Source organism: Anneissia japonica, unplaced genomic scaffold, assembly GCF_011630105.1.
Source record: "Anneissia japonica isolate Jap-2015-1 unplaced genomic scaffold, ASM1163010v1 scaffold724_len3256291_cov202, whole genome shotgun sequence".
Taxonomy (NCBI): Eukaryota; Metazoa; Echinodermata; class Crinoidea; order Comatulida; family Comatulidae; genus Anneissia; species Anneissia japonica.
This window is the reverse complement of record NW_022744966.1, coordinates 1,776,775-1,799,867: the sequence shown is the minus strand read 5'-3', so window position 1 is coordinate 1,799,867 and position 23,093 is coordinate 1,776,775. Positions and strand designations below refer to the sequence as shown.

At 32.4% G+C, this 23,093-nt stretch overlaps 1 protein-coding gene across 5 annotated transcripts in view; it reads left to right on the top strand.

Annotated features, from left to right (window-relative positions):
• The window catches only part of LOC117119769 (ras-specific guanine nucleotide-releasing factor 1-like), a 109,375-nt gene that overhangs the window by 26,058 nt on the left and 60,224 nt on the right, over positions 1 to 23,093 (top strand). For 4 of the 5 annotated variants that reach the window (XM_033264654.1, XM_033264655.1, XM_033264652.1 and 1 more), the window contains exons 3-4: positions 1,881 to 1,990; positions 15,792 to 15,939. In XM_033264654.1, the coding sequence (XP_033120545.1) occupies positions 1,881 to 1,990; positions 15,792 to 15,939 (258 nt within the window). Of the gene's footprint in view, positions 1 to 1,880; positions 1,991 to 15,791; positions 15,940 to 15,959; positions 15,980 to 23,093 lie in introns of those variants that run through there. The other variant, XM_033264656.1, reaches the window with a different exon arrangement.

Below are 23,093 nucleotides of genomic sequence, written 5' to 3'. Positions count from 1 at the left end.
GTATTATTACACTGATATTATTTAATAATAAATATCAATGATTTACAATGTTGTGTAACATTGGGTTCCCCACTATTGAGCATGTTCAAAATATTGTAAAAAATATGGAAAACATAATATTTGGAAATGATCACATCATGAAAGAAACAAACAATAAAAAATGGAAATTTGATAGATTCGATGCAACTTCAGGTTACAAAGAAAATGATGATTTCAATTTGTGCTTTGATCATAGAATATTTGAATTTGTTTTGATTATGATGGGCATTGTAATAATGAAACTAACATAACAATACCTAAGAGGACGATGGATCTATGCTACTCGCTACCAGGTGTTACAGTAGATGTATGCTATCAAGGCCATCCTAAGAAAAACATAAATGACATCACGTAATCTGAGATAAGTAGGAAAGACACTAAGGAATACGTGGTTGTTGGTTTCAAGGTAATGTGTGCGAGTGTAATGTGGGCACGCAGAAACACGTACGTTCCATGTATATCATAGTTAAGCAGGTGATCAATAATGTGACATTTTTTTCTGAAACATTACAGCAACATTTTTGTTTTAACTCTTGAGATTTTATACATACAATACCACACACACTCTGTTACATGGTCAGTTAAGAATTCTAATAAGTTTATTTAATATTTATTAACTTATACTGTAGAACACCTGTATACAATAATGGATTGCCAATGAAGTAATACACAAGTCTACCTTGTAGAAGATAAAAAAGATAATAAAATAAATAAGTATTAAAAATTGCCTGCAATGAAATGCCTTCAATAAAACACAGATCTACATAACATAGAGCTTTAAAAACCAAAATGTTCCATATTGAGAAACAAAATATTATCGTTTTGATTTACATTGTGTTATTCATCATCTCATTATTATTGCTGGCTACCATGGTCTTCCTCATTATCTTTATCATCTTCATGATTTTATCATTCCCATTCTCCTACTTCTCTTCTGTCTATGACAAATTGAAAATATACGTTCAACAGATTAAACATGATAATGATTGACTGGATCAAATTGCAAATAATATTGTCCTTAAACAAATTTAAACTCTTCTCCCAATATTGAGAGTTGGAGCTTATTTTAATTTGCAAGGTGTATAATACATTTATGAAATACAATTATGTTTGTGAAACCGGTGCTTTTATATAGTAGCAATACATGGGGATTAATGAAAGACGAACTAAAAGTCCATCATATGCAACTCCGAATGATTATTGAATGAAATACCCACATAAGATATCTAACAAACACTTGATGAGCGATGTACCACGAGGCCCCTCTCATTAGAAATCTTAGAATCGAGATGGTGATTACTTGGTCATGTCTTGAGACAATACAAAAGCAGTCCTACAAACCTACCAATCAACCTAGTTTATCGAGACCAACAACTGAGAATTCAGGGGACATCCACGCGGAACCATAAAGACAACTCTCCACAACGGCCTCAATAGGCTCTGGCTCGCCAACATACAGTATTCAGCTCAACTAAAAATTTAAAATGACATGGAGAAACTAAGAACTTGCACAAAACAGACCTATATGGAAAAAGCTCATCAAGCAACAAAGCAAAGCAGCTAAAGCGGAACTGTTTTGACTTTTTGGCGATGCGACGATGATGATAATGATGAATTATTCTTGTATATAGTTCACTAGAAAGAAAGACAATAAAATGTTTGCATAATAATATATTTTAGCCTGAATAAATTTTCAGGAAACATAAATTCAATTTTTTATGGACTTTTTTTATGGGACTATGTATTACACACGTAATATTATGTCAGATGTTTAGCAAGGGTCATCTTTATTAAGATCATGATTTTAAATATTAATGTTGATTTTTGTGGATTGCTTTCAGTACTGGTACCTGACTATTCAATTCCGTGGAGATGTTTTGCGGCAATTTGAATTTCGCTGCGAAACTGAGACAGAATGTAACGCTTGGGTGGATATTGTTCAGCATTCCAGGTATTTAAATTAGTTTTAATGTTTAGTGAGATTTTAGAAGATTTAATTTTACCCATTCAAATCAAACACTATCGGTATCAATAATAATTTCAAAAGTACATTAAAATTCTCTTTTTTTTTTTCCAAAGTATGTGTGATACCTTTTTTCTTTTGTTTCTGTCTTGGCAAGGGCACTGTATGATTTTTAAAATGTAATTGTTATTATTATTAAGTTGAATGGCTTTTCAAATGCTTGCTTTTCCAGTATCCTGACTTCAAACACTCTCACAGTATGATTTTGTTTTCTCACACATGAAAACATCTTCACTCCCTATTTAAGCCCCATATCATTGCTGCGAAGCAGCCAATTCATATTCTTGACAGCAATTTGACCTCTGAAAGGTCATTGTTTGTCTGAAAAGCGGAGTTTCCTTCTTTCGTTCTGCCGGGTAAAATCAATTACTTTTAAGGCGACGTTTGTAGACTAACCTACACGTACCAACGTCCGCATGGGGCGACGCTCGAGTATTACTATTCAGCGTTTTTACTATATTTCTAGGTTTCCTATTTCTATGTTTAATCGGCCCGTGTCTCAGCCACAATATTTTGAGGCCAATATTATTTACGAACCCAGAAACTTATTTACTAGCCTATTTCAGCGTGCTAATTATTACATTTAGGCAACGCTTGTCAACTCCTCAGTTGCATGCAACTCGTCAGTGTTCTAATATAGACAATAATATAGACAATGTCGTGTCTCATATTATTTGTTATATTTTTATTATTCATTATTTTTTATATTTTTATTATTCATTATTTTCACTTGACTCGCATAAATAATTTTGTTCGAAGAACATTTATATGCAGTTGTACTTCGCAGCACTTCACTTGCAATTTGCAATTTCTAGTATAAAGTTTATAAGTCATCATTCACTCCTGTAATCAGTAAGTTACATGAAAGTGGATGTGTAAAAATTAAAAATTAAAAATTATCAAATATTATAGAGGAATATAGACTACTAGGATTCCGCACTAGGCATCTGTTTCGTGGCTTTGTTTACCAATGTAAGTTGTGGAGCATATTTTTTGGTTTTTGTGAAAAAATGTACATTTGCAATTATTTCAATCTAGAATAATTGGATAGTGAGAACCATAATTACCGTGCCACAACTTAATTGTTTATAATGATAGCAAAAGCGGTTGGCGCAACGGTTGTGGCTCGGACCCTCAACCTTGAGGTCAAGGGTTCGAAACTCTCGCTGTGCAAGTCGCTTGTGTCCTTGGCAAGACACTTTATCTACGTTTGTCTCTCTCTACCCAGGTGTATAAATGGGTACCGGCATATGCTGGGAAGGTAAAACAGACTGGTGTACCCCCACAGCCTTGCACAATCTGGTCCAAACGCTAAAGTAAGAGAGACGGGCACTCCGGCCTGCTTCAGGTTTCAAACCCTTACCTTAATGATCACTACATGATCAAATACTTTATCTTTGCAATTTTTATTTCATTTTCATAAAACAACCTATATTTGCAATATATTTGCAGTAGTTTTAAATTTTGATACGGTATGCATTTAGTCATATCATGTGCAGTACAGTATGTCTGTTTGTACCAGTATAATTAATCAATTATCCAATAGTGATTTAGAATTCTTTGATTTGCAGTCAGTTCTTCAGATATATTTTTTCAGTGTACGCATGAAAAACTTTCTATTGTACTGTATTATATTGTAAAACAGCTATTTTTTAAAAATTATTAGATTATACATTGCATTTGACATTTCTGGAAATTTGTTATAAACAGTGATAATATTAAAATGTATATGTATTAGTATTAGGTAAATTGCTTAGTGATAATAACAACTTTCAGGTAGATACAAAGGAATGATAATTTTAAGTTATAGTAGATGCTAATAGTCTTACTGTATAATATGTAAATAATTATAGTCTATGATTGGATCAGTTTGCATGACAGTCTATGACAAATTGAAAATATACGTTCAACAGATTAAACATGATAATGATTGACTGGATCAAATTGCAAATAATATTATCCTTAAACAAATTTAAACTCTTCTCCCAATATTGAGAGTTGGAGCTTATTTTAATTTGCAAGGTGTATAATACATTTATGAAATACAATTATGTTTGTGAAACCGGTGCTTTTATATAGTAGCAATACATGTGGATTAATGAAAGACGAACTAAAAGTCCATCATATGCAACTCCGAATGATTATTGAATGAAATACCCACATAAGATAACAAACACTTGATGAGCGATGTACCACAAGGCCCCTCTTATTAGAAATCTTAGAATCGAGATGGTGATTACTTGGTCATGTCTTGAGACAACACAAAAGCAGTCCTACAAACCTACCAATCAACCTAGTTTATCGAGACCAACAACTGAGAATTCAGGGGACATCCACGCGGAACCATAAAGACAACTCTCCACAACGGCCTCAATAGGCTCTGGCTCGCCAACATACAGTATTCAGCTCAACTAAAAATTTAAAATGAAAATATGTAAATAATTATAGTCTATGATTGGATCAGTTTGCATGACAGTCAAACCAAAACATTAAATACCTTCTTTAATGCTTGATCATCAAATAACCAAACAGAAGCGGCCATCCATGGCAGTTTTTCAAGCATTCATTTGTGGCGGTCATCTTAGGTGGTCATCAGATGCAATATTATCGTATTGGGATTATTGTTCCCGGTCATGTACTCAGGCAGTAATCACAGTCCATAGTTGTCTTAAAGAAGAAATGTGTGTTACACTTTGGAAATGATCTTGATAATTTTTGTTTACTAATAAATTATCTGAGCTGTGAAATTGACAAATTTCATATTAGTATTAATTCAAGTAAAAGAGAAAGGAATCATGTCACTGTCCCTTTTTGTTTGTTTCATTTAATTGTTTTACTCTGTCACCCGTCGATTTACTTCAGTCAAGGGTTAAATATTTAACACATTTAGTGCCGTTTCTAATTATCTGATTCTTATACGATAATTTATTGGAAACCTGAACCCTGTTTCTCCATCGAAAAATTGTTTGTATGGCTTCTTTGCAATGGTTTATCAGGTAATAAGTGCTTTAGAAACAGAGCCTAAGCTTCTATCAAATTTATGACAAGTATTGTGCTTCTACAACCTTGATGACAAGTCTAATCTTGTACAGTAAGCTCCAACCAATTTGATGACAAGCCTGGTACCAGTAGTTCTAAGATTTTAATAGTGTGACGACAAGTCTAGCTTCTACCCACAGATGCCTTCAAAATATTACTTGACAATAATATAACTCTCTGGTAAAGGTTTGTGAACACTGTTGTTGACATCAAAGTCGTTGACGTAATGATGATGGCTCCTACTCTTAAGGCGCGATCAACAAATTATTCCAGACGACAAATCGGCGTTCAGACGCGTTTTCTATTGTTCTACCAAAACGCGTCTGAAAACACCATTTGAGTAGCACACCGTTTGGATGCTGATATTCCGTTTTGGCCTTTGCTCTCTTTGCCGTTGAAAGGGATCACATGCTAAGAGAAGACCCATGCTCCGAAAACGTTGTCCATGATCAAAGTAGATGAAATTTTGCATTATACTAAGCTAAATTATATTTACATTTTATAAAACAATGTTTATTAATTGAATTTAAGTGAATTTCATGCGAAACATGTTTTTTTATGCCGAATTTCACCGCGAATTTCGACATACAAACTTGCTAAAAGGCTAAACCATTGCCTACCCAGTAAAGGTTTTACTGACAACTCGCGATATTACTGTAATTTATTTATTTATTCAACTGAACATACACTTCTGTTTCAGCGGCATACATAAATGTGGTGCGTTCAATGTATAAAAGAGAGAAAGAAAAACAATTAAAAATAAGTAATTCTTTAAAAAAAAATGTCATACCCCGTTTGAAAATGGACAGTTCTAAATTGCCCAGTACTCTACTTGTTTACGCACATGGTTCTGGGCCCTGCTCTCTGCACCCAAGACTCGACCTCGAGATCGCTGCAGTTTTATTTGAAAGAGCACTCTGTAGTTCGATCAGTTAAATATTAAATCAAAGTTATTGTCTTTACCTAAATTTTACTAGTCAACCAAATATACATCTCTCGATTTGGAGGACCTACAGTAGAACTTACAGTAAAGAAAATGTCACTGCTGCATAGTATACACAGTACGGGACATAGTAGAAAGTAGCCTCAGGAAATTGTGAGTAACCAGCCGTGCGCGAGGATAAAAAAAGATTGGCAGACTACCTATCTAGGTTTAGATTTGATTTTATATTTAGGCCAGAATTTTACGCAGACTTACCATGGCACTTAAAGTATATTTGAAGTATGTTTGTGATTTGTAATGCGAATGTAGGGTACCCTCCTTCACTTTTGCAAGAAAACGTCAGCGCTATTTTTAGAGTCACGACATAGTTCTATTTACAGAGCCGCGTACAAAGCGAATTCCAATCGTTGTTATCATGTAATTTACAAATCTTCATATAAGCATAGAGAAAGTATAGCCACATGTACATATAAGAAAACAATAGAAAATCATTCAAACGATCAACAAGTGTCCAAACGATTCCAGACGCGAGCCGTAATTCAAGCGTGTAGCAAATGAATATTCATATAGCGTGGTAATTAGAATGGTTGATTTCTCAGACGCGTTCGTGATAGGATGTTGACCTAGACGCGTTTCTGCCGTCTGGGATAATTTGTCAATCGCGCCTAAACTTAAGGTCAGGATTCGAATCCCTCGCTGTGCAAGTCTCTTATGTCCTTTGGCAAGGCACTTTGTCCATGTTAATGGTGAGGTCCTACCAAAAAATGAGTGTCATGGTTGGAAAATCTAAAATTGAGTTTATATGATTATTTGGGTAGATCACATTATAAGTTTTAATTTGGTCTTTGAATGGCTTCCCTAGTATAAGTAGATCCAGAAATGTGATTATGTAAAGATTAGGTGTATGAGAACCACAATTTGAGAAAATTGGCCTCAAAGACAAACTAACCTGTACAAATAGTAAGACTAGAATTACAGAATATGTGCAGAGAACACTGTTTTAGTAAGGAAATTCACCTAAAATTGTATCATATACAGTACAATCATAAGTTATAAGTATCAAGTTATTCAAAAACATAAAATCAAAATTTTGTAAAAATTTTAACTTCCACCTATTTTGGTGAATTTCACCAACGATGCATCTCATTTTGTGGTGAGACCTCAGAATGTCCTCTCTCCACCCAGGAGTATAATTGTTCAAAGGAAGGTTTGAATGACCACAGCAAACTATGGAATACTCCTTCCATACTGTAGGCATCGTTGTAGTCACTGGGGTAATAATGTGGAGAAGATCTCTGAGACTTGTGTAGAGCACTATATAAATACAAATGTGTTATTAATAATATTAATGGCAAGATGCAGAATTTGATTGTTTTTTTGTTTTTTTTTGAAAAATTTCAAGGTACAGTAGCAAGATTTCTATACTTTGAATGATGCTCTATTATCATAGCAAGCATCATGTATGTAGAAATAGGCAGTAAGAAACCAGACGACTTGCTACACAATCATTAAAAAACACATTTGAAACATTAATTTATTTATTTCCTTTGAATTAATGTATACTGTATATAATATAGAAAATATTTGAGAAAAATATTTTTTTTTTTTTTCTAAAGGGGGAATAATAAAAAGACAAAACAAAGAAAGAAGGCAATTGCCCGGGAAGATTTTAAACATCTTGTGGTGGGGCCAGCCAAACAAAACAAAAACCAAAGGACAAAAACTCAAAAACTTACAAACTAATGTTTATGAGAATATTTACATAAGGATTCTCCAAATTCTGTAATTTGACTGTAAATGTTTTACATGAACCTTAAAATGCTCAAAGGTTTTATTGTTAGTTTTGCAAGATACGATATTTATTTTTCCTAAGCTACTAGAAATTAAAGATAGTACCATCTTTGTGTGGAAAGACAACTGCTGTGATTGATTTTGTCAATGTGCATTTTTATTTTTTTTTTTGGGTGAAAGAGTCTTGTGAATAAATAAAGATTATTATTATTATTATTATTATTATTATTATTATTTAGATTCTTATGATGTAACAACCGTTTGAAAACCTACTATTACAATCTTGATTCTAGAATTTACATGTCAAGTATTGGATATTTTGTCATCATCATCATTTTTCATTTTGTTCCTTTTAAGTGATTAAAAGTCACATTTCCCGAGGTTATGTTTTAGAAAGATACATAGAACATTATATCTCATCCTTCTCAGGAAATTTACATGGTTGTAATGGTAACCTCGTTCTTGAGAGCATGACAGAAAAATGAAATTATGGGTGCAGTCAGATATGAGGCTTTACACTGCTAACACAATCACTGAATAAAGAATTTTCATTTTAGTGGTTTGTTATGATGTAAGAACAAGGACTTGTGGAAACACCATTAATATAATTTTAAGGGAAATATTGTTTTAATTTATTTTAAACAGTAGTATAGTAGAAAGCTTTATTGTTATTGACAGTTTATAAAATGCTTACTAATTTAATGTACATTGTGTTTAACATAAGTACTTTCCAGTTTAAATTGTCCATCTATTAGGTCTAATACTGTATATATGTATTAATTGCATGTCACTAAACAACAATTTGACTGAATATTATATTAATTACCTACTACTGTATACTTTAACTTTCTTTTCCTAACCCTTTGGCTGCAGCCGATATATCTTAAAAGCTTTTATTATGATCTGTCATTCACTGCCCCTCCATATGGCTGAGATCAGTGTCTCTGGTGCTGGTTTTGGGAAATATGAGGAATGAACATTCGTACATTCATCATAATTTAAATTTAGTCATGTGTCTAGGGGCATGTTACATTTTAAGTTTTTGTAGATGTTTCTGCTGAATAACACCAAAAACACATGTATTTTAAAAACGGTTAAATTCCTTCGGAACGTGTATCTAGTGAAAAGTGCAATTAATAAAAACACGGTAACACGAGCATTGGTAGATGGGCTGAGCTTATAATGACGATCACCTACTGTACGGAAGTTGAAGTTGACCCTACTTCCTGTCAGCTACAGTGCATGCTGCAAAAGAAGTAAACAACACACCGTGAAAGTATGAAAAATTATGTTAAGCATAAAGCATGTGATCCTGTTGGTTTAATTTTTTTTTTCGCCCCGAATTTCCTGCGGACGAACAATCAAACTAACAAAGTGGTCAATTTGAGCCACTGACGGGTCATGACTAACACGGTATAGTGTTGCAGCTGAAAAGTGTAACCCTATAACAAATGTGTGTAAAACACGCATTTTTTTAACGCATTCCTAACCGTGTTTTTGTTTTTGGCCCGTTTCGGCTGTGGAAAAAAAAAAAGCACATGTTTTTTATATCAGTTTAAAAACACGTTTTTTTGCTCAGCAGAAACAGGCCCTAGCATATACTTGGGGGAAAACTGTTCGTCAAGGGGGTCTTAAATTTTTATGTGAACAGGGTGAGGAATGGCACATCACTCCATTTCACAAATTCAGAAAAAGACTCCATCGGGAAATAATTTAATTATGTTTTTACTTATTGATTTGCATATTCTCGTTAATCATTTTTAATTGAAGTCATCGGAATAAATTAGCAATTCAAATTTGAATTTTGTCATGTTTGGTAGTAGAACACAGATAGTATACAGCAGATCTTTGAAGTCTGCTTATTAATCTATTTGCTGTGGATTGTTTAATGTAGTACCTACAGTAGCATACAGCAATTATTCTATTGTTGCCAGATCAGCTTAGCCTATTCTCATGGCACTAATAATGCAACACGATCGATGAATACTCAAGTATATATATAAATATTTCTATAAACAAGAGTACCTGGATATGACAAACAGGGAATTATTCTGGGCTAGCATAATAAATGAAGAAAATGCATAAATTATTTCACTGGTTCCATAGTGAACAGAGTTTGATATTGATCTCGTATGTTGTATGATTCTATCTCGTATTTGGAAGAAATATTGTATTTGTCATAAAAATGTATTCTTAGATTTTTCCAGCTCCTAGATTGTTGACCCATCGCCCTCTTCCTGTCAGTTGTTGCCTGTGTGAAGTGAATTAATGAAATGAAGGAAAATAACTTCATTGGATTTACTATCATTAAGAATTTTTGAATATTGTAAAAGGTTAGAATGATCAGAGCTGCTCCTTTAGCCTCCTTTACCTCTGATTACTAGAGGCACTGGGAGTTGTAAAGATGACTGGCCAACATGGGAAGAAATTCACCATATTTGTACATAAGCAAAAGCGAGTAATCCTCAGATTACTAATGAAGCACACATTTGCATGTTTGACTTCTGCTTTGTATTATTTAATAATATTTTATGCCAATGCTGATTTTATTCATGTTTGCTCAGTTTGCAAATCATTAATCACGTCATCATAATCATCATCTTCAGACTGTGAATAACTTCTTTTTACTGGAGTATACTTACACAATTGCAGTCAAATTTAATTTGGATCAATTTTAGCTACATCTTTTTCTCATTATCTAACCAGTGACTACTGTATATGAAACCAGTCACCACGTCCTCATTCACCAGCAAGAGGTAAAAGCCTGACTCCACAGAACTGACAGGGGCACGATTGCTACCGACGTCTAACTTCCCATGTTTCTAAACATAGGTCTAACCTAAGCAATTAAGCAAGGCCATCAGCGTTTATGAAACATTTCTAATCACTTTGCAGCACAGCTAAATCATGCATGCCATCTTTACGTACGGTATGCTGCAGAAGCAGTGTATAGTACACCCTAGTTCGTAAAATTAGATTTGAAGGTGGACGCTCGTTTCGACCCTAACAAATAGTAATTTTAACCTTATAGGCATATCGTTAAGGCCCTGTGGGAATATGCATGATTTAATTTTATATATGATTGTATAAGGTAGTAACATAATTTTCATAAGATACTGTATTGATACCATTCACCTATTTACTAATATCTATAGAATCCATATCCTAGTGTCTTTATTTCTTTGTTTCAGTGATCCTGTTTTATTTCTCAGCGTCTCAGAATCAATATCCTGATTGTATGTTTTATTAGATATTAAAAACCAATAAACAACGTGGGCCCTACAATTCCTGTACTTTTCACCTTGGCTGCAAGTCACCTACTTCAAATAATATTTGTTTATATTTCTCAGCATTTATGGAATCAATGTTGCTTTGTTTCTTTAACATATTCTTCATATGTGTCAAATTGTTATTTTCTTATACCTATGATGACAAATTGTTTTTTTCTCTATTTTTAAAATTTTTATCATTGTACAAAGTCAGTGTTTTGCAAACAATGCAATTACATGTGATATATTTTGTGTGTGTGAATTTCCTCCCTTGTTAACAAAAATCACGTAACCCTAATATTATATGACTTTGTGTTCAGTTACTTATTTCTGATTGGTCAGTTAATATTTAGGACGTTATCGGTAGCTAGTTTCAGAAACCAGCTACAGTATCATTGCATGCATTAGTGATCATACCAATTATAGAAGCTGATTAATTCAATACATGATTTATTCACAATGGATGATAAGTGATTCATTTACAGAATTATTGATTAATTCGGTACAGGATGATTTATTCACAATGGATGATAAGTAATTCATTTACAGAAGGTCGCTTCCTCACACCTGTTCTCTTCTCATCTTCTTCCTTGTATGTTTGTGATGTCTTGACTCCACTTACTGTACTCATGTCATCAGTTTTTGTTTGAAAAAAAAACTGTTTTAATTTTTTATTTTGATAACATTATTTTCTACATTTATAGTAACATTATTTTATAGAAATTATTTCTTTTCATTTTCAAAATATATCTTATGTTATATTTTGTTGTTAAATAGATGCAGTATATATTACAAAAATAATAATTAAAAGGTTTGACTGAAGATTAATGTGATGTTTTTCGAAACAGTTTGAGTTGAAATCTATTGTAAGCTACTAAATACGTCTTACTACAAAGCATCCCCATTCACATCTTGATTGTGTTAATTTCGAAATATTAATAATATTCTTATTTTACATTTGTTAATAACCAAAAGAAGATAATTTTCAATTAAGAAGATGAGAAAGATGATAAAAGATTAAGCCTGGGGATAAGTGATTTGAAGTGGAAAATGCTGATTTTGAATTAGAAGTATTCACCTGTACAATTTCATCAATTAAATTATAAATTGGCAGGCTCTCCATCATATGCTGAAATTTTTCATTCGTAAACAGATTTGCTGTAAAATTACAAGAAGAGTGCGGAATTGTTGTACAACAAAACTATGAACATATCTCCTCCTTCTTAAAATTGTACTGTACCGTAAGCATGCCTCCTTATTCCTCCAATTTTATATATATAAAAAAATTAAAATGTGCCACTGTGTATGATGTTATGGTTAACATCAGTGGAATAAAGGAGGGGGATAGGGTCCCCTACAAGACATTTGGTTTGTCATATCAAACCTCTTAATACAGTGTAGTTTGTAGTTATATTATTACCTTTGGCCTTTGTAGGTTTACTCGCATTTAAAAGATTTATCATTCTATTATGTTGCTTCCTTTATCTTGTTGTTCAACTTAAAGACTATGTGACTTCGGCTTGGTTGCGTGTGTCCATGTTTATTGCCTGCATGTAGATATCTTGACATTCACTTTAAATTATGCATAAAAATGAGATAGGTTATTAAATTTATATTGCCATTTATTACTGCAGAGATTGATGTTGTTGCAGTTTCTCAGTAAACCTTCCAAGGTGTGATTTTTTTTTAAGATTATAAATAATATGAAGACATAGGAAATCCAACGCGCCCTCTCTTTGCTTCTTTTAGGCCAAGTGAAGAGCAAGAAAGGAAAACAAAGGATAACTATATAATTAATGAAAAAAAACAAAAAGACATTATAGACCTAGGAAAAATGACTTAGAAAAATATATGCCTGCTAGATGCTATCATGGAAAAGAGCAGGGGCCGGATTTATCAAACTAGAAATCAGCTGAAATTCATCTTAATTCTATTTTTTTTTGTGCTTAAGTCACATATATAAATATTGGTTAGTGTAAAAATTGCTTAAAATTAAAAGGTTGATTCTACACATGTGCCATCTAAGACGATTTTTAAGCTAAGATTTTGCTAAGATGGTTTAATAAATCAGCTTAAGATATTTGCTTAGGGACATTTGCTAAGCTGAGATTGATGAATCCTGGGGATGGGGATCCAGAAATGTCTCTGAGACAAGCGAGGTGAGAAGACTAAAACAAGTGAAATGAAATAATGACCAAGGTGGTGTTAATAATTCCTATGTAACCAAGTAAACCTTTATATTTTAAGTATCAGATTGCCTGTAAAGGTAATGTGTATGGTGTTTTTTTTTCTGGTATTAAAGGTTCACAGTAATTTTTGGTTCCATCCTTCTGTAGCGCCTTGAGCACTACTGAAGTTGATGTGTGCGCTTCATAAATCTTATTATTATTATTATGTGAGGTATGAAAAATTAGGGTCAATAACCTGGCAGAAGGAGATTGTTCACTTGGTTTTGTTTTGGATAAAGAAATATGCACCAGTTTTATACAGTACACGTTGATCGCGTTCCTAAATTGCAATTCAGTGAAATTGGACCGCCATAGCAAATAAGAGTTTGTCAAAGAAATCATTCAAAGCTTTGTGCGTGTAATCATTTTTAGGTGCTACCAGATTTATTATTTGTAAACAATACCTTTAGCATTACAACACAAAACCTTTAGCAGCCAACTTATTGAATTAAGAGCACTTCTCTCAAATGTAGGCTGAAGGTTAAGTTTGTAAGTTGAGACAATTACACATGCTCAGTAGTCCTATTATTTGTGTCTGCATATAGTTACTAACAAAAGTAATATTAGTAAGCATAGAGCATAGCGATACCAAGTAGTTTATTCATGGTTTATTGTAAACTACAAAGTATAAACTGGAACCCTTTAAAACCGCTGTTTTTATCCTAAAAATGTTAATTTTTCAGTGAATTTATATTGCACATTTTAACATCCCTATTCAATATTCTTTATATTGTGTATCTAAGGCATTTATTTATTTAGTTCTCTGAATCGACAAATAGTGTACTGAAAAATTGTTTCAATTATCAGGGATTTAAGCACTTTTAGTGAATGGAATCTTTAAAAAAAACTTTAAAAGTTTAGTAGAATTATTAGCAAAAACCAATTGATGCCAAAAAATAAATTCATTCAATCATTCCAATTTTATTTTCTTTTAATACCATGATGATGAATATCTGGAATTCACAACGGAAATCTTGCTAATTTGTCATCATGTTTTGTTAATTCAAGTTATTAAATAGTTGATATGCTACTGAAATTCATATTTTTCAAACTATTTTTTAAATGCTTTTACTATTTCATAGAGAATTTTATTTTGACCCGAGTGCATTTATGGTGTATTTCCAAGAACTCTAGTCTTGTAGTATTTCTTTTTACTTTTCAATTTCACTTAATAGTAATTAGCTCAAATAATTACATATTATTTGAAGAATAATATATTAATCTTTGAGAACCCTTAAACGATTAATTAATTTTCCATTGAATTACCTCGGGTAAAGCATTATGTAATTTATTTCTAAACATTTAAAGAAACCTATTATAGTTAAACAGACAATTGAATTGCTTGTAGCTGATTTCAGTTTTATTAAACATTACAGTATAAACATCAGTATCATCATTTTTGTGTTGGGATGATGCTTTTCTCTTTCCAGTTTCAACGTTATCATATTTAAGTTTTTGAGGGGTTTTCAATGCCTTATTCTCTAAGTAAATCTTTCTTTTTTATGATTGGGAATAAACAATTTCCGTATTTGTTTTAATTCTAATTTGTAAATGTTTCATGTGTTTGAATGTTTATTTTGTCTTTTTGTTTTGTTTGTGTGTTTCAATGTTTTCTTTAATATTTAAAATACCTCTGGAATTATAATTTTTTTTTTAATGAGAACATTTTTTCTATTCTAATGTTTGTTTTTTTTAATATAATATATATATATATATATATATAGATTAAAAGGCAAAATACTGGAAAACAACAATGCTGTGGGAAACAATGGCTGGATCTCAGTAGAGATACAAAAATGATAAGCAACAGCTAAAAAGTAAACGTAAGTAAACAGCCAGAAATAGAACCAGAGCTTTCGGACAACACTAGTCCTTCCTCAGTGGCGAGTGATATATATATATATATATATGTTGGAAGGCCAATTTTAAATCAGTTATACTTTTTAATGTTTCTCTTACTTTTTTGTTTTGATAATGGAGCAATGGCAGTTTACTATTTTGGCTCATGCATATTCCTTGCTCCTAGCAAGATTGTACTTTTACTTTGCCGAATAAATATTGTTACTATTATTATTATATATATTATAAGAATATGTTTGGAATAATTTCTTTAATTTTCTCGTACTTTTTGCATTTTATTTGATGTTCAGTTTTAATTGCATTTTTCTCATTTTTTAATATAAACTTGTAAAAAATATTTTTGCAATTTTAATGTTTTTGAGTATTTTTTCCAAAGTTAATATAATTGCTTATATATATTTTACTGTACAATAGTTTCTATTTTTGTAATTCTACCTTTATCTGTCTATTTTTTGTAAACAATGTTTTCAGACAATGGCTGTATTTTTATATGTTTTATACTGAAATGAATAAAAATAAATAAATTTAATATGATCATTCTATATTGCACAATTTCAAATAATGGACATTTGTGTGGGGTTTTTTTCTTCATTTTTTAGCTTCAACATGATCTTGTCCCAAAAGGAGGAACTGGAACAAAAATACCTACACTTGTTGCAAATTCTGGACAGTGAGAAAACAGCAAAACTAAATCTGAGACAACAATGTGAGGAACTAACCTGCGAAGTATCCAAGTTAAAAATGGAGGTAAAATATCACAGCAAGCTAAAACATAACAAATCCCAAGGTTAATATTCATACTCTTCATTTTTCTCTCTTGATGAGATATGTAACTTTTAGGTGGCAAATACTTGAATTAATCACGTTGCAGTAATAGAATTATTTGAACCTGTTGTGAAATATTACATAGTGAATACCCCATGGTATTAAATGGCCATCTGGGTATGTCATGCTCCCCAGCACTGCTGTTGGTTTAGTAAATAAAATTGAAATATTATCTTACTAGAGGCTGTCACCCCGACCCACCTTCCCTCCATTTGTGTTTTATAACATCTATCTAGTGTACCTTGGGTATCAATTGCTTTGGGCCTTGAGTGCCTCTGGTATAAGAAGGCACCAATTCTATGAAGTTAACACTTAGCCAAGTCATGAATTATTTAGTGATAAAAATCATTATTATATTGATTTAATTTGTACTGGGTTGATGGAATTTTAAGAACATTTTTTAACTACATGTTTAGAATAGCAAAAAATTTTATTGATTGTTCAGAATAAGCTTAAAGTGTTACTTTAACCAGCTATTGACAAACCATTAACTTTCAAAATGTTCTTAAAGTTCAGAGATGGCTTAAAGATAGACCATAAATCAAGAACTGATATAGAAGACTTTGATTTAGAGGATGTCAGTGATGAATACAGTGATGTTTAAGATCATAGTGGTGATTATGTTTCTGATGTTGAAGTTATGAACAGTGGTTATAGGTTGGAAGATTTTGTGATGCTCAAGATCATGATGATGATCACATGGTGTTGAATATCAAAATGTAATGATGTTAAGATTATGATGTTAAAGATATGTTTTTTGTTTTGGTAATTATAATGGGATGTCAGTGATGTTAGAGGTCATGATGGTTGTATGTCGATGATTGTTGTCAGGATATTGGTAATCATCATTGTCATGTCTGAGATATCAGAGATCATTATGTTGATGTCAAAAGTGTTGAAGATCATGATTTTAGAGATTATGATGATGTTTCTTGTTGATATTGGTTTGGTTTTATGTCATTTAATGGTGATAGGATATTAATGGCGAATGTGATGCTGGTTCTGGTGATCTAAGCTTCATTGTATAAGCAGTGCTTGGAAGTTTCTTTCAGTATTTTAGCTGGGAGTAATCAAAGTTATCTCGGCATTGACCACTCACCTAAACCCAACCATAGTTTTTTGTAATCATTTAATTCAGTTCTTCTCATCAGGGGATCCATTTCCTGTTGTTGAACATTATGCAAAGAGTCTTTCAATCTGCAGCACTCTCTGCACCATGTGAGAGTGGCATAGCCCAGTCGATGATACTGTACCTGGTTCACTTCCATCTACTGCTCTTTTTGTGTTTGTGCTAAAATATCTAAAAAACAGTTTCTTTCGAATGAAATGTTTCAGCTACTAGATAAATGTGCAATATGGCTCAAGTTTGCACGTTGAAGAATGCAGTTACACTCTTCGGAAAAGAGTAAGAGATTGTCTACTAGAGTACTGCCCTATCCCACCAGAAGGACCCCACACTAAAAATAAGTCTTCTGACTTCTGTGGGTTGTTCTTTGGTGTTCACACAGAGTAAATTCAATCCAATTCAATGATCCATTCATTGCAACCGTACTGCTTTTAGAGTAATAATAAAATTCAATAGAGTAGACTTTATTTTCCGAATAGAAACATTGTTGGATTCTCAGAACTCCTCCTTTCTGAATTTTAGGAACCAACTATGGATGATATATCTTAAGATGCTTGTCAAAGTAAGTGTAAAATGAATAATGAAAAAGTTTAAATGCAATTATTGAACCCTTAGATAGATCATCATCCCTTTTGCATGCTGCACCATCTATCATTAATTGATTGCAATTGGATGCCAAGATTATTTTGATTTGATTTATTCAACATTAGTTTTTTAAAAAGTCATTATACAGAATCATAAAACCAAACAGTGTTAATATAAAAATGATATTAATGCAATCAGTAAAAAAAAAGGGAAAACAGTCACTTAGACTTGCAATGTAATTATAATGGGGTCCATAAAAAAGGGAATTAACAAAACAAGCAAGGCGAAGGGGTAATTTAAGAGACAAACTTTCAAAGGCATAAATACTGTAGTATAGATTGCACTATGCAGAATTCAAAGGCACAGATGAAACAAAAGATTTTGTAGTAAGAATTTAAAGAATAATGAATGATACTGCCCGTAAGTTAAGTTGTAGCAGATTTATAATATCGTTATGAATCTTACCTGCTGCCTATCCTTCCTCTGCTTTACTAATAGTAGTTTACTTTAGGCATACAAAATGAAAAGACAACTGAAGATTTAACATCTTTTTGACAAACTGGTTAAATATTAAACTACAGGTATATGCAAGGCTAATTATGTATAAAGTTTAACACCTTTAATCATGGGGTACTTATCCTGATTGACTAATACTGAGGTCCAACAAGATTATAAATAATTGGGTGTTAACTTTGGTTTGCTCACATTTCAACCTGAGCTATGGGACGTGAAACCCCCAAAGGTGCAATGTCCTTTGATGCCTAATTGGATGGTTAGAGACATAATCATATGTAAATATGGTTTTTTCCAATCACTTTTTTTTTTATTGTTTTTGTCCCCCGGGGCACCATTATTTAAAAATTGTTTTTGTCCCCCGGGGCAGTGGCTCTGCCTGCCCAATATAATCATTTAATTCATTAATAGTAATTCAGATATCCAGTTAATAATATTATTACATCAAAGATTATACTGTTTTAAAAAATTTTTTAACTAGGATAAACTATGCCTTCAGAGTATCCCTCATAATAATAGAATGTTGTATTCATAGCTAAGTGTGTAATGCTATTTTGTATGATATAAAATCTATTATGCATTTACATTTCAGGAAGACAATTTATTGGTGCTTAATACCAAGGGCATTGATGAATAACTTTAGGTTATCACAGAAAATTGATAATCAACTATTAGAGTAACTGAGATGTTAAAGGTCAATTTTGGTTTTCAGCTTTTCTATTTTCCTTTTAGTTTGTATATTATAAAGTAGTTCTTATTTAGTTATATTTTATAGTTAAGGTTGTTTCATGATGTGTAAAAGAAACATACAACCTCATAGAAGAACACAGGATACAAGATATAAAATTTTAAAAAAATTAAATGTACAAAATAATGGTAATAATATTAAAAATGTTTAAAATACACCAGATAAATCAGTTAAAATTTCAAAATGAGAGAACTCATTACATCATTAATATACAAAAGGGAAATGTACAACATTTATAAATAGTTAATAACTATAAAAAATAAATAAATATAAAAATATACTTCATGAACAAGCTTTCGTTGTATTAAAGAAAGATATTATTATTTCTTATAAGGGGTGAAGTTAATGTAACTTGTTGAATCTTCTTGATTTGCCGTAGTCAACTACTGGTTAGGATGTTAGGAGGTCAAAGTTAAAAATGATGTCACTTGTTGTATCCTTTTGTTTTTCCATAATGAGATGTTCGATGTCAAAGGGTGAAGTTGTGCTATGTTAAATCTCCTAGGTAAGCCATCCAGTGATTGTTATATTAAAGGTTCAGGGGTGAAGTTGATGTGCCATGTTGAATCTCCTAGTTAAGCCATCCAGTGATTGAGATGTTAAAGGTTGAAGGGTGAAGTTGATGTGCCATGTTGAATCTCCTATTTAAGCCATCCAGTGATTGAGATGTTAAAGGTTGAAGGGTGAAGTTGATGTGCCATGTGGAATCTCCTAGTAAGGCCATCCAGTGATTGAGACGTTAAAGGTTGAAGGGTGAAGTTGATGTGCCATGTTGAATCTCCTAGTTAAGCCATCCAGTGATTGAGATGTTAAAGGTTGAAGGGGGAAGTTGATGTGCCATGTTGAATCTCTTAGTTAAGCCATCCAGTGATTGAGATGTTAGAGGTTGAAGGGTGAAGTTGATGTGCCATGTTGAATCTCCTAGTTAAGCCATCCAGTGATTGAGATACAGTAGGTCAAAGGATGAAGTTTTACCATTCTGTGGTGCATTTAGTGAAACATTTGTAATATTTTACTTTTGATTTGATTTATTCGGCTTTTATACAACACATACACAATTAAAATACATGAAAATCATTAAAAAAAAGCATCCAAGATCAATATGCAAAAACTCAGTCATTACATATTACATGTATTGAACGATTTTTTGAAATAGAGGGCTTGAAATATGAATGATGAGAAGGTTCATTATTGTAATGGTGTTCTACACAACCTCTCCATTGGCTTAAAAACTATTTCTATGACAAACTAATTGGCTGTTTCTTTAAATGTGGAAGAAATACTTTTGTTGAAAGACTAGTCTAGTCTGTCTTGGGACAATATATACTTTATGATAGACTTGGCAATATTGATTTTGCCCCTGTTGCATATTTCAGTAGAAATTTGTTCTGAAAAAAATACATTAATTGTGTTTAAAAAATGTTCTTCAGAGAAAAGTATAGTTAACTGCAATTTTTACTGTGATTATTTTAAGAATTCAAAACCAATAGTAGATTTATGGGAATATTATCAATGATTATTCAAACCATCTCGGATCTTTGTTTGTAATCTAATCCCTTATGCTCTACCTATTAAGCTACTAAAACCTTCTTGGATCATTCTCCTACTTTACATCAATGTGCAAACCAATCTGTTACTGTTTAGTTGTATTTGGTGTCCGCATAGAGTGGATACTGTTGGCAAAAGGCCATGTCTGTTTCTCAATCTTTTATTAATGACTCATGTTTAACAATTTTAGAGATTATTAAGGTGTTTCTATCAATATAACATTATGTAATTATACGTTGCTTTATGTGCTGAGGCTCCTAAATCTTCTTGTTTAGCCATTAGGTTTGACATGTCAGTCCTTTATGAGCAACTTTATTTTGAGTGTTAGACTTCAATATATTTAAGTTGCTGATACTGTAGTATAAAATTAGTCTTGGAGTTGTGTTATCTTTATTCATCTTTTTAAAGATTTTTCTGGCAAATTTTAGAATAACCATTAAAAAATTCAATCTAAACACGGGATTGTTCATATTTAGTATGATGATAAAGCTATGAACTTGCAATTGCAAAACATTTCAGTTTTGACTAATTTTTAGACTTATTAGTCATTTTGACAGTCTACCATGCAAAGTATAAACAATATTACAGTAGAAGCTCGTTTTTACGTACCCTAGTTATACGAATCCTCGGTTTTACGTACGACTCATATCGACGATCAAGTCATCAAAAACCCTGAAAATATTCAAAACAAATGGTCTGTATCAGAGCCACCATAAGTAAAAAGAGATTTGTTACTTTCTGTCTGCTTATTATTTCACTACTATAACAATAAACATAGCATATGCAACATATTTTCATTAAACAGCAACGTTGATTGAGTCTAATACCGGGCTGTTATAATCTAAAACCACATGAACTGAGCAAGATGAACCACCGCCGATGGTGCTCAAAATAATTGCTTTCCTCCTTAGCTTCGTGTGGAAAACTCACTGGTCGAATTTTCTACACAAAGCTGAGTAGGCATAATTTCGTACTCGAACGCCAATTGGTTGGCTCGCTCAGTGCAGTGCACGTGGTTACTGTTTCATACATACACGAACGCTAATTGGTTGGCTCGCCCATTGCAGTGCACATGGTTTTAGTTTGTCTTAGCAGGCCCAGGAAACGCCACAGCTCATGAATGGGAATTCCCAAGTTATACCTTTGTCGTAGGTAATCTTACAATATTTTCATGTTCTTTAGTTAAATAAAAAATATAAAGTGATGAATTAATACACTAAACACATGGTTTTATTTGAACACTTTATTATGATATCGTAAAGTTATGAATAAAAACACTTAACACATGGTTTTATTCGTAGGCCTGGAGGCAAGGTCTAGCCTAGGTAACATCGTTTATTTGTTCATAACATACGTTTATTGAGTGTTATGTACGTATTAGGTCAAAGGTCACCACAAATTTAACCCAACCTCAATTTTACGAATCCCCGATTTACGTACGCCCTCCAGTCCCTTACAAGTATTTGCAAGTATACTATATACTGTATTATACTGATAATCTAAAATCACAAATTAATTTTTTGACTATATTTTAAATTCATTCTTCAAACTAGTACAATTATTATTACTATTTTTATCATTTCATTTGGTATATTTCTGAATACATTCAGACTTCAAAAATGAAATTAATTTAAATAGCAATTCAATTAAGCTAAAATTTCTCATTGGTTAATTTCTGGACTTAATCCTCTGAATGAACTTTGACCCTTACAGATTTAGAATTCCCATGTGTCCAGCTGGAAGTTGAAGCTTGTTATGTGTGATCCAAGTTTAGGTGTTAATATTACATGCACCACTTAGAGCCCAATCACACTTGAGAGTTACGTTGGCCCAGGGCCGCCTCAGGGCCGGCCCAAGTTCGCTCTGATTGCTCGATTTTAACATCTTATCATTCATTCGAACATTCATTCGAACTGACTTGCGCGAAAAAACACCATTGAGAAATAAAATTGTTAAGGAAACTGTAAAGTAATTTGTATTTAGTTGAACTATTGTTTTTGAATAAAAGTTTTTATATAAGGTCTCCATATGCCTAACTAATTATTACTCACAGCCTCCGTGCGAAGCATAAGCATCACCACAAACCAAGTTGTAGGCATGGGGAATACCACGTGATACAAAGCTTACGCATGGGCAGTTTGACAGATGACGACTTTCTTTTCTACGGTTTAAAGAATTCCAGTAGATAAAAAAATATATTGGCCTATTACAAGCTCAAGAAACCCCGTTTTTGTATAGTACACATTAATTTAACAAGTTTATAGTCTAAAATTATAACACTGTATAGCGGTATCATTTTTTCTGTGAATGTCATCCTCACCAACCACGTGCGTTTTGTGTCGACGTTCGCGAAGCTACTCATGTGACCCTGAGGACAGAAAAAAACATAATCGTTTGTTTTTGTTATGAGAGAAGCTGGTTCTAAAAGTGTCAAAAATTGTTTGTGAATGAACCTAATATGAAAATAATTATTATTGCCAAATAGATAGATCTCGATGCTACTTATTCACAATCAGTGTCTCCGGTCTGTGGCCGAACATTGACAGCAATATAGGC